Here is a 13,457-nt window from a genome sequence, read left to right on the forward strand (position 1 = left end):
AATATTCATGAAGTCAGGATTAGTAGCACATGGCCGTCAAAGTGCTAAAGCAAGTTATGGTTTGTTTAGCCGCTACAATATTGTCACATGTGTGATACTTTCGGTTTGACATAATGAATTGAGGTTCAAATCTTCGGATACCATAAACTTCGTCAAACTTTAAAGTGTTTCCACTAATAGAAAGTTCAAATATATTAAAGATATTTTCTGTTATGCATGATATTATGAGAAACAGTACAAACTAGTGGGGGATTGTTGAATAGTTTGTACTTGTAAAGGGGAACTTTCCCACATTGATCGAAAATGAAGAAATAAAAAGGTTTAAGTGCTTTGGCCATCTATGTGTACTTGAGCCCAACCAAGTGTCTTTGTGTGTAAAATAAATAAATAAATATATATATATATATATATATATATATATGAAATCTTAATTATTTGGACTTCGACTTGGGGCTAGGGTGTTACATCCCGCCCCTCCATATGCTGATTCGCGTCGGACGTTAAGGCCAAGAAAGCATAAGGGCGGAAGTGTCGTAAGAGTTCAAGTGGAGCAACTACGTTATCCCCAAGGTTAAGGAGGTTCATAAGCATGATTGGTAAGTATGGGAAGGTTTCATGATCAAGCAAATCGAAGAAACTTAAGTTCGTCAGAATTCAGGGAAAATTAGGGAGAATTTTGGACAGGATTTTGGCCCAACTTTCAGGAGGTACATATCCTAGTATATAAGGAATTATGGGATACATAACCTATCTAAACTCAAGTTCAGAGAGTCTTCTTTCCAATGCAATAGACAATTTGCAAATCAGAGAAGTACTGTGCTCGGTACAGCCCATACAAAAATACGGCCCACATTGAGGCGGTGGGTTTAGTATATATAGGTGCTAAGGCCGAAAATTTTCATTCCAACTCACCCCCAAATTGGCTCCTCCTTCTCTCTAAATATCAACTCTCTCTCTCTCTCTCTCTCTCTCTCTCTCTATATATATATATATATATATATATATATATATATATATATATATATATATATATCCAACTCACCCCCAAATTGGCTCCTCCTTCTCTCTCTACACATAAACTCTCTGTCTCTCTCTGTCTGTCTCTCTCTCTCTCTCTCTCTCTCTCTATATATATATATATATATATATATATATATATATATATATACGGCCCACATTGAGGCGGTGGGTTTAGTATATATAAGTGCTAAGGCTGAAAATTTTCATTCCAACTCACCCCCAAATTGGCTCCTCCTTCTCTCTACACATAAACTCTCTCTCTCTCTCTCTCTATATATATATATATATAAAAATAGAGAGAGAGAGAGAGAGAGAGAGAGAGAGAGAGAGAGATCATAATCCAAGAGTAATCTACGCAAGTTGGGTCTCGAAAGTTCGTAAACATTGCGGGATCGTCGTTCTTCTTCTCGTTCTTGGAGTGGATGTGCTTTTGGACTAAATCAAGCTAGGATTAGGTTTTTTTGAAGTTAAATGAGGTAAGATTCCATCTCCTTTACTGGAATTAGGTGTATCTAGCTTCGGATTTGAACATGCAAATGAGAAATTCATGAATTCGACACTAGAATTTGGAATTGATATGATAGCTAGTTGGGTTTGTTGGCAAAGATGTAATGATGGATATAGCTGGAAATTGGAGTTGTAAAACTGATTACTTTGTAATTATAACCAATTATAGCTCGTAAGAAAAAAGGAATAGCCTTATAGAGTGTAAACCGAGCTTGTCCCTCGAGGTATCGACCTATTGGCCATAAATTGAGTTATATGAACTTGAATTAGGATGGGTGTTGTTATTATGGTCCTCATGGATCTGGAAAATGTAAGAAATGCAGGGAAAATGCTTCCCGAATTATCGTATAAATTATCCGTCACTTAGATACATAAAAATTAGGATCGGCAAATTGTGATAAAAGCATTTCCTCATGATTATAGGTCCAGATTAAAGCATAATGAGTGGGTTGTTGTGGCAAGCAAGCGAAGCTTCATAAAGGTATGTTAAGGCTTCTTCATCTCCTTCCTTCTATGGCATGAGTCCAACTACCCGTATATGCGAACGAACGTCCCAAAAGAAACGATTCTACTCTAAGTACGGCATTGTCCAGGTTGTTTCCTTCCAGTATTCCATACTCATGTTATCTATACTTATGTTATCTTTATGTCATGTTTATCCTGCTTTACATACTCGGTACACTTTCCGTACTGGCGTTCCTTGCGGGGACGCTGCATTCATGCTGCGCAGGTCCGACTCCTCAGATTGACGTACCCCATCAGTAGGTTGCTCCAGTTTAGTAGTCGATCGGCGGGTTCCACTACTTTCGGACTTACTTTGCTGTCATTTTGGTATGCACATTATATGTGTATATTTTGGGTATGGCGGGTCCTGTACCGACCATTATGTCAGTTAGATGCACTCTTAGAGGCGTAGACATGTGTCATGTGTACAAGTTTCTTATGTATGGCCTTGTCGGCTCATGACTAGTATGTACAGTTTTGGTATGGCCTTGACGACCTAGTTATGACTTACGCAGCTTCGTGGTGGCCTCGTCGGCCCGTGTACATATATGTATGATTATAGTCCATGCTTCGCAAGTTGATGATGGTTGACATAATTTCTATTCATCAGTCCCATACACGTAGGCCTTGTCGGCCCAGGTGTTGTGAGCAATGTATGACATATTACAGGTAGGCGCTTGGCCTTACGGTCTGGTAGCAGTCATGCTCCTCCAGCTTGGGGTGTGACATTAGGCGCAGGCCGGGTCGGACCTTTAAATAGAAGACTATTTTAATTTTCATATTTATTTTATGTTACAGGTTTAGTTTATTTAAAACTTAAATTTTTAATTTAGATCTAAGTTTTAACTAAAACACCTGTTCGTAAAAAAAGGTACCTTTTCGGAAAGATCTTCTTCTTCTATAAATTATGTTACCATAAATGTAACATGGCCCTGGGGAATCCTGAAGAAACTTGTCTGTATCCACGGGCAATATTTCTTTAAGGACAGTAAACTTTCACGCCTCAAGGTTTTCTTCTTCTTCGAATCTGTTCTGCAAATTTATCTAACATTATATCGGCAAGTCAAGTTTTTGGTGAGGTTTGTACTTCTTCTAACTAAGGCCCCATTTGGTCATGATTTAAAATCAGGTTGATTTGAAGTTGAATTTTATTTCAAAGATGTAATTTGAATTTCTTAAGTTGTATATTTCTCATAAATATAAAAACCCCACTAGTTGTGAAAATTATCAAAACTTCTCTGATTCTTATACAATCTTACTGAATGAGCAAATCATGATCCATAACAAAGTTAATATCTACAAGAATGCATTTCTAAAATATACAATATCTATTGATTAAACTTTAGTTCAATAAAAAGGAAAATTGAACATAAGTTGTAGTGTAACTACTTTTTAATCACATGGTACGGATAATCTCTTCACGTCGAGCATGCAATTTCGATTAGATGACCGAGAAAGTGAACCAACATTTGTTACTTTGAATCAAGTTTTACATTTTAAAAATATATCTAGCAAATTATGGATTCTTTTTTACAAAATATGAACTTATGGGTCAAGTTTTACATTTAAAAAAATTGAAATCACAATTTGGAATCTAAAATCCTACGTTTTGAAGAATTTGGAATTTGAAATCATTATATGAAATTGAAACTTTTTGCAAGTTTTATAAACAAAATGCTTGAAATCAAAATGTGGATAAGAGGGGATTGCTCAGATGGTAAGCGCCCTCCAATTTCAACCCGAAGGTTGCGAGTTCGAATTACCAAGGGAGCAAAGGAGGGAGCTCCTGGGGGGAGGGGTTTAAAAAAAAAATCAAAATGTGAAATCATGCTTCCAAATCCTATGGCCAAACGCCTACTAAAAGTCAATTTCTGAAGGGGGAAAAGGATCGGCCAATTTAATTCCACTTTTTCAAGATGGGCATGCTGCTATTTATGATGCTTCCGAAACTTATTGTTCTCTAAGGGGTCGTTTGGTACGTCAGTTAGAGGTGAGATATCTCATAATAAAATTTGGAATAAATTTATATTGTCAATCAAACATAGTATAAATTTAATCTCAAACTTAATCCTAAATAACTCAATTTATCCCACAAACTTAGAATTATTTTATCCCCATGTGAGATAAATTTGTCTAAGGATTATAACCCGAAAACTATAATCCCAACATCATTTAGTCCGCGAACCAAACAACCCCTAACCCCCTGTTTGGATGGTTGTTTCCCGTGGTTCATTAATGTATGATTTTCTATGAAATCATGTTTGTATCCATTGTTCTTAAAATTATGTTGTATGGTATTATAAACCCGTTGTGATCCCGTGGTTGTATAATCATGAAATAGTTCAATTTTTATAACCACGGATTTGGTGATTTTTACGTGGTTACGTATCTCATTTCTCCATTATACTCCCACCCTCCACCATCCACCCCCACCTTACACCATCCACCCCCACCCTACCACTCACCTCCACCGTACCACCCATGCCCACCCCTAACTACCCTACCCCTTTGCCACCCATCCCCACCCTACCATCCACCACCCCAACCACCACCCACTACCACTCACCACCACCCAACCCCATCCCACAACCACTCACCCCCACCCTACCACCCACTACCCACACCCTCATCCCACAACCACCCACGCCTCCACCACCCCCACCACCTACCACCTACTTATTTTTTAAAGTTCTTATCTTATCTTTTAATAAGTTTTATTAATATCTATAAACTAATTTCTAATTAAGAGTTAAGGGTATTTTAGTAAACTTACAAGTTATTATACAGTACCATACAGTCAAACCAAACAATACAAATGTTATTAAACCACAACAAACGATACAGTCTATCCAAACATTATGTTCATTAATACAGTTCAATACAATACAATGCAACACCATACTGTACCATACCATACTGTACATTAATGAACCACGGGAACAGCCATTCAACAGTCTAAGAAAATTCTATTTGCAAGGAAAAACATTTAGGAGCCTGTTTGGATGGGCTTAAAATAAGCAACTTATAAGTTGTTTTCAGCTTATAAGTTGCTTTAGATAAACTAAAACAAACGAGCCTAATTATTTTTTTGGGCTTATTTTAAGCACAAAATGACTTTAAGCTGACCAACCAAATACTAAAAAAAGCTGATAGCAGTTTATAAGCTGTTTTCAGCAACTTATAAGCCAATCCAAACGGGCTCTAAATCTTCACAAAAAATTTTAAAAAAAAAAAAAAAAATAGGTGCATTCCTACATACTTTGCACAAATTTTAGAAAAAGAAGACGAAAAGAAAACTACTACAAATTCATCGTGCAATTGGAAAATGTCAAATTGTCAAACAAAACTGAGCGCGAAACCAGAATTGAAAAATAAAGAAAACCAATACTTACAGGAGAAAGGTACCAAAAATGCAATCATCTGTAAATTCATATCCCCTATTTTGAGGCACTAAGCTTAAATGATGTACCTCCCTACTGTAAAGTCATCGTGCATTTACAATTAATAGACCAAGTGCCGTATAGCATAGTGTATTATTAGAGGATTTCATATGTACAGCAACTCCAGGCCATAATTAGAGTGCAATGGGATATTCCAAATTTCCAACACTTCAGAAGCTAAACCTACAGAGCGATTGACGACTTATGAGCAATGTCATAAACCGAAATGAGGATCTCTGCACCGATCAATATAATAATGAGCCATTCAAGGAAATCTGACTTCCTATTTTGAAGAATTTCTTGAAGGAATCGTATGTTATGCTGCACACAAATATCAAAACGTTAACTAAAGCGTTAACTCATGACGTCAACAAATTTTTTTACTTAAAGAGGAGCTGCAAACATGGAACACATCAGGTAAGAAAAAATATGAGATTTAAAGAACCTCTAGCCTTTGTTTAAAGTAAATTAGAATAGAGCGGATTGACTATAAGGATTCATATAACTGAACCAAGCTTTATTTGGAATTTAAAGCTTCGTTCATTGATTGAGAATAAAATACCATACCTCAACAAACTTCAGCTTAAAGTCAAGGCTTTGGAATCTTTGAGTCAACTCAAATTCATCTCTGAGATATTCCCAAATTTGAGCATATTTCGCATCCTTCCATGCAATATCTGATCTGAAAACAAAAGAAAATTTTATATGATACTACCAAGCACACATGATACCACCAAACGCACATGAAAATAGAGCACTATTAAGAAGAAGTAGTTCTTTAACATAAGGGTAGAGTTGGAAACAATTACTTTTTCTCCATCCCAAAATAAGTGTCAACTTAGCAAAAAAGATTGTCCCAGAATAAGTATCACCTTAGGAATTCAAGACAAAAATTGGCAAGTATTTCCAACAATGACCTTAGCATTAAAGACGTACTCCTCTTTAAAATTGCTCAATTCTAAAAAAACATCTAATAAATAGGGGTAGTTTAGTAAACTCCACATTGTATTTATTGATTTTTTAATGGGCGTGATTTTTGCAAAGGTGACACTTATTTTGGGACAGAGGGAGTTCTATTTTTTGGCTTGAATTCCTAAAGCGACACTTATTTTGGGACAAATGTTTTTGCTAAAGCGACAGTTATTTTGGGAAGGAGGGAGTATAAAAAAAATTAAAAAAAAGTTTCCTAGTTCCAAGATAAATAAATAAAAAATAAAAAAAGTTGATTTATATACCACTCTTCCAAATCACAATATTGATTTAAGAGAAACAGAAAAAGGAAGACGAAATAGAGAAATTCACAACATATCTAAATAAATGGAAGTATACCTTTCAAAAAGTCCTAGCTTAAGAATCACATCAGCAAGATTAGAATTTGCCTTGCCAACCAGTTGGAAAAGCTTTTTCCTCTCCATTGTGAAAGTTCCAGTCTTTTCCATTCCACGATTGATGTCCGTAAACTCAGCAACCATTCCATCAACCTGGAATGGCAGAGGATACCAGTCAGAAAGTTACCTAAGAACCTTCTCAGTGCTGATCACATATAAGTTGGTAGATACCTACTTGGCGAACATAGTAATCAAGAGCAATACTTTGACCAAGAACACTGCCAATGGTTCGGATACCATCTACATTCATATACTGCAACATTATGTAGTCTAATCCACCTTGCATCCATGTGCTCAAAGTTGGCTTCTCTCTTACCTCATACTCTAAAATTCCACAATATAGACATCAGTGGGAGTCCAGAAAACTTTTAATTCTTATAAGAGATGAGAGAATTTGAATCACTTAAAGTTGGTACGGAAGCACACATGAGATGACTTGAATATTTATTAAGGACACAATTAGCACAAATAAAGGAATGATCACTTACATATGCCATAGATCACCAAAATTGTCCAATGTACTTAATACATTATTTCAAGTAGAGCCAAACTTTGCTAGACCAAGAACTAACATCCAACTTCAGTATGACACTCACTTCAGTTGATTAGTATAAAAGAAAATTATTAAAATGCACTCCTGAGTCCTAACAACCCTCGAAAGCCATTCAATTTCTGCCGGTTCCCAGTAAGATCATCAGTTAATGGGAAAGTGAGTTTTAGGAAGTTCTTCCAAGAAATTCTACAATTTTGTGCGTGCTATTAACAATGAGCCTGAATGAGCATGTTAGAAGTAAAAAACGGAGGTTTGAAATTAATAATAAAGTCACCAATAAAAAATAAAAAATAAAAAAAATAAAAAGAGAGAGAGAGAGAGAGAGAAACAGAAACAAAAGAAATTAAAATTAAGAAAGGCTGATTTGACTGCTAAATTCCAAAACACCTCCACCTCTCCCTGGGAAAGGTAAAATGTGCTTATCTTTGTTTTTTTTTTTTTTTTTTATCAGAAAGTTCTACTCAGTGAATCCTCTGATGGGAGGACATTAGTGGCAGCATAACTCAACATTTCTGTTCCTTCTTTTTTTTAAAAGCAAAACCAACTCAAATTCAAATTCCTAATATCATAATGAAATCACAGTGCCTTTCGGTTAGCAGTTTAATCTAAACACCTTAACTACCTCACAAAAATATAATTTCCAATACTGAATATCTCAGAAATAAAAGACAGAATGAGAATAATAAACATTTCTCCAAAAAGAATAAGAAAAATGAGTAGACTATATAAGAAATTTCTATAGCATTTTCTTTTATAAGGTAATAAGTAAATTCATGAAGCATTTTGTAGCTTGAATTATTTTCACATAAACTCACCATCCTTTCTCATCTCCGGTAATAACCCTGAAGCATGTCTCTCGACAATCTTCAGGTATCCATCAACCTCGTGATCGGAAACGTTAAACAAGACAATCGAGCCATATTGGAAAACAACCATGTAACAACAGTCACTGCCACTTAAGTTGGCACCTAAAGCCTGAAAGCATAACACATAAGTATTATATTAGAAAAAATATAGTAGCACTAACTAAGTAACATTGAAATTTCCTATATGCTTATTAAGCAAGTAACAACACAAACAACAACACCACCTCAATCAGAAAACTTCCGCACCAAAAGGAAAAACAGAAATCCTCAAAAACAAACCAGCACACAGGAGCAAGCTTGGAAAAAAATATAATAGGGAAAAGGAAAGGAAAATCTTAGACAATTTTTTCTAACCCAATGCCTTTGAAACCACATCAATCAATCAACTACACCTTCATTGCAAACTAGCTGGGGTGGCTATTTAGACCTATATCCATTCTATTTTAATCGGATCCATTTCATCGCAATACTAAAAAATTAGTCTCTTAATGCAAATCAGGAAAACTAACTAAAATCCAACATTCATACATAAATTGACATGCAACTCTTTTAACTAAGATGAAAAAGACTCCTAGATATAACAAAAATTTCCAATGAGGCAGATGTGGTCAATCAAAGTGAATTCATGTTCACTGGGGTTCACTATGTGGAAATGTAGATGGTCTATCTTCTATCTGATGCAAACAGATAGAAAAGATCGATCGTCTGCAGACATCAATAAAATTCCTATTTCTGATAAAATTAGATCATGAATCTGGAGAGTTAATAGACGATTGCTCAACCAGAACCTAACCACAAAATGGTGTATTAACCAACTAGCAAAATGCTACATTGCAAGAATGCAATAACGAAATGATCTCAACTACAAAACCAAAGGAGAACATTCACATCATGTGTAAAATGGAAAGTAAAGCCATAGTTTGCACCAAGGCATTTAGACATATAAGTTCTTTTTCGCAAATATGACAATCTTCAACATTCCAAATTTTAAATACTTGAAGAACAAATCACCCCGTCCATGCCTCTTTTGGGAAAAAATGAATTCGAAGCTAAAAACATTGAAGATGCTCCAATAACTATTGTCAAGTATCTCATTTGTATTCAGCCATGATAAAGAGGACATCATACCCCCCCCCCCCCTAAAATAGCATCCAGTCTAGCACCAAAACAGAGACAGGGTAAGTTATATCTTTCATCTTGCTGACGCTTCAACATTTTCAGTGTTTATACGTGCTACATATTACAGATCCATACATTTTACGCCCCATAAAAATTTATAGCCTCATGCACTAAAAAATCACAAACCAAGTGTCTAAGATTTAGAGATAAAAAGTGAAAGGATGCAACAATCTATCAGCAACTTTGTAGGTAACCGCAGTACTAGTTTTTTCCTTTTTTGCAAAAACTAACAGAAACTAAAACACTAATGATCTTTGGTTAAAAAAAATGGAAAGTGTATAGTTTTTCCAAATTTCAGGAAAGAAATTTCAATCAAATTTGAAACAAACGCCACCCCAACTACCTCCCCATGACTGAACTTGATATTATCTTCCAGATGAGCATCGCAAATTAGCCTTGATTCTCTTATGATACTCATCGAGATGTAGTGATTAGTAACTTTTCCAATATATAAATCTGCTCCAGCAAAAGGATTACGCTACAATGGCCGAGGAGAGGAGAAGAGTGTTGAGTACATAAATGTAGATTGAGCAGGAACACTCTCTTACAAAGATCTGGGCTCTATCTTAGTTGGAGGTAATTCAGTGTCGTGGAAAAGCAAGAAACATATGTGATTGCATATTATAATGCAGTGCAAAAGCAGAAAATCGAACTATGATGGTGGCAACTTTTTAATGCATAAAGAGCAAGCAAGTACTTAAAGAAAATTTGTACAAGTAGGTAAGATATAACTTGAGTGTAATATTTATAAAAGCACTTCATATTGTATCACATCCAATGCTTTATAAGAGAATCAAACACAATTGACTGTGGCTTTGTCAGTTAAAAGATATCTTAGGAGAGATAGCCACAAAGTTTGCAATTTCAAATGATCAACAATTATTCACAATATCCCTCTATCGGTACCCGAACCAGCTTTGTATGTAAACAACACGGTGCATACAAGTTTTATGCACCAACTTGAAGAGGAGTGTTAGGTAGATGGTGCAAATAGGTTGGACTTACATAGAAAAGTGTATTGGACTTACATAGAAAAGTGTATATACACATCCTGCATCGAGAAATGTAAATATAAACACAGAAGGGTGTAAATACTATGTTACTCGGACTCTTCAAAAATGGACACGGGTGCGTGTCGAATCCTCCAAAAGTAGTGTATTTTTGAAGGATCCGACACGGGTGCGGCATCATTTTTGGAGAGTCCGAGCAACATAGTGTAAATATAAAAACTAATGAAGCTTAAGACATTAGTCTTCACACATACTCTCCCATTACTCTTATAGCACATTTTATTTTCATAAAATCAACCAAACAAGTTCCAACATAACAAAGCGAAATGTAGACCATTGACCGTCATAATCATGTTATTCGCCTGGGACAGAGAGTGTCCAACTACTTGTGCAATTCATGGCGCCTAAACGTTAGAACAGTACACATAATATACTCCATGTGTTATCAACGGTAAACAACAACAGTTTTGACAAATACAAGAGTAAACGCTACAGTGAAGCGTAAATAGTAAAGATTATCAACTGTAAACAAAACAATTCAAATACAAAGGCAGATGATACACTCACACTGGGTGCCTTCTTGGTGTCCCCAAATCTTAAAACAACATAATTTGTCATTCGAGACGAAGGTGGAACAAAATTCTGCTTGTTCTGCTCCACTAAGCTCCGCAAATCCACACTGCCAGACAATCATGGATGGTTCAATTAATGTTTTCAAATTTTGAACGGAATGAGAGAAAACAGATAAAAATCACTCCCAAAAATTCAAAAACAACTCCAGTGCGTATTCATGTCCAAACACAAACTCCAATTTCCAAATATCCCCTCCATCTTTCGCTTTTCGAGAGTCAATTTGACTAATCTTTGAAGCTAAATTGGATTAGATTAACTCGATATTTTAATATTAAAACTTATATATTTGAAAACTACATGAGAAGTACTATAAATTGCAAATTTTCTCATATCAATTTGATGAAAAAACACATCTTAAAATGATGGTCAAAGTTCAAACAGTTTGAATCTCGGGAAGCGAAAAGTGCCACATAAATTGGGACAAAGGGAGTACCATTTTTAATCTTGGAAAACAAATACTCCCTCCGTCCCAGTTTATGTGATACTTTTCGCTTTTCGAGAGTCAATTTGACTAAAGTTTGAAGCTAAATTGGATTAGATTAACTCAATGAAAAGTACTATAAGTTGCAACTTTTCTCATATCAATTTTGTGAAAAAATATATCTAAAATGTTCACGCAAAGTGTCACATAAATTGGGAGAGAGGGAGTAGTACTACTTATTTCCTTGTTTCACAATTCTTATGTCCAAACGCCCACATTATAAACAACGGAATGATAGAAACAGCTTAAAAATGCATTACCTAGTAGAGAAAAAGAAAGCCCTAACAGGTATATAAGGCTTAACAGCAGTAGCACTAGCATCATCATCCTCATCCTTTTCCTGCTCCAACGCCTCTTCCCCAATCTCCGAACACGAAACAGCGTCGTTCCAATCCACAGTGTGTGCTGACGAGGATATCGAAGAGAGGCATTTTGACACAGCGAAATTAGGCTTCTTACGCGAGGAAACAAAGCTGTGGTTCAAGCTATGTGATTGCCGAGGGAGAATGAGAGAGAAGGTAACGGTAATCGGTCGATAGCGTATCGGTGACGTATGTAGGTTACGGAAAGCAGGAGGGTTTGTTGTTGTGGAGAGAGTAAACAGAGTACGAAAAGCTTTGTTGAGACAAGGAATGGAGGAAGAAATAGCAGTCACAGACTTCATTCGAGCACAAGCCTTGGGAGAAACAGGGCAAGTTGTTTATGGACTGTCCTCCAACCTTATTTCAGCCGCATTTGAGCCTCCAAATGAATGGCAGAATGGGCGTTATATAGGTTTTGCTTTCTTATTCTCCTTTTCCCTTTTTCCTTTTTCCTTTTTCCTTTTTTTTTTTGGGATATTTTAAAAAAGACACCCATTTTGAAAATATTTACACCACGTAGCCCAACAAACAATATTATACAACATTATACCTGCAGGGAAAAAAGTGTTATACATAATATATCAATCTTGTATAAAGTGTATAATAATATATAAAGATGTTTATACACAACTATGAGCTAAACCGGGTTTTTATACGCAAAATTTGGACTACGTGGTATAAATATTTTCAGAAATAGACATAAAGCGTATTTCTCCCCAACAAAAAATTTCTTTTCTTCAAGCTAATGTCTCAGGGGTGGGGGAGGCATTGAATCAAGGGATACAAAAAGATTTCAAATTTAAAAAGGAGCTACTCAAGTTATTTTATTGAGTAAGTGACAAAATTATGGTTAGTGATTAATGAGGTTTGACCCATTTCGGACTTGCCCACTCCACCCCCCCCCCCCCCTCCCCCTCCCAATTATTGTTTACGCTTTGACCCTACTGATACAAAACCCTAAATTACCTAAAGAGTAATAAAAAAAGATTAGCCAACGACCCATCTCACCTCTTTCTTCTTTATCAATTCTTCTTCTTTATCATCGATTTTCTTCTTCTTATTCTTCTTTTGTTGTTGATTCTTGTTGTTTTTCTTCTTCTTCATTCCATTCTCCCTTGCTTCTTCTTCATTTAAAAAAAAATTGCTCAAGAAAAAAAGATGAATTCACCTAATTTACGCAATTTCTGGACTGGATTTCATTCATGTAGCACTGACCATTACTTCATAGGTGATTTCCGATCATTTGATAAGTAAACAATCATATTGGAGTGGGATGGATAAAGTGGTGGCTCGCTTCCGGCATTTTGTGTGATAAGAATGTGTCGCCAAAACTTAAAGGCAAGTTCTACATAGTAGTGCTGAGACCGACTATGTTGTATAGGCGGAGTGTTGGCCTATTAAGAAAGCTCATGTCAAGAACATGAAGGTTGTAGAAATGAGGATGTTGAGATGGATGTGTAGGCATATTAAGAGAGATAATATTAGGAATGGGGCGATTCTAAATAAGATGAGAG

At 35.8% G+C, this 13,457-nt stretch overlaps 1 protein-coding gene across 1 annotated transcript; it reads right to left on the reverse strand.

The window, feature by feature from the left end:
- Positions 1 to 5,378: 5,378 nt before the first annotated feature.
- LOC132059605 (protein RETARDED ROOT GROWTH-LIKE-like) lies at positions 5,379 to 12,340 on the reverse strand. The gene is made up of 7 exons (XM_059452258.1): positions 11,842 to 12,340; positions 11,035 to 11,146; positions 8,228 to 8,387; positions 7,035 to 7,183; positions 6,801 to 6,952; positions 6,039 to 6,153; positions 5,379 to 5,792 (listed from the first exon to the last, which is right to left on the reverse strand). Exons 1-7 carry the CDS (start codon positions 12,243 to 12,245, stop codon positions 5,655 to 5,657), a joined length of 1,230 nt encoding a protein of 409 aa, XP_059308241.1. The 5' UTR covers positions 12,246 to 12,340; the 3' UTR covers positions 5,379 to 5,654.
- Positions 12,341 to 13,457: the final 1,117 nt, after the last annotated feature.

Source organism: Lycium ferocissimum, chromosome 6, assembly GCF_029784015.1.
Source record: "Lycium ferocissimum isolate CSIRO_LF1 chromosome 6, AGI_CSIRO_Lferr_CH_V1, whole genome shotgun sequence".
Lineage (NCBI taxonomy): Eukaryota > Viridiplantae > Streptophyta > Magnoliopsida > Solanales > Solanaceae > Lycium > Lycium ferocissimum.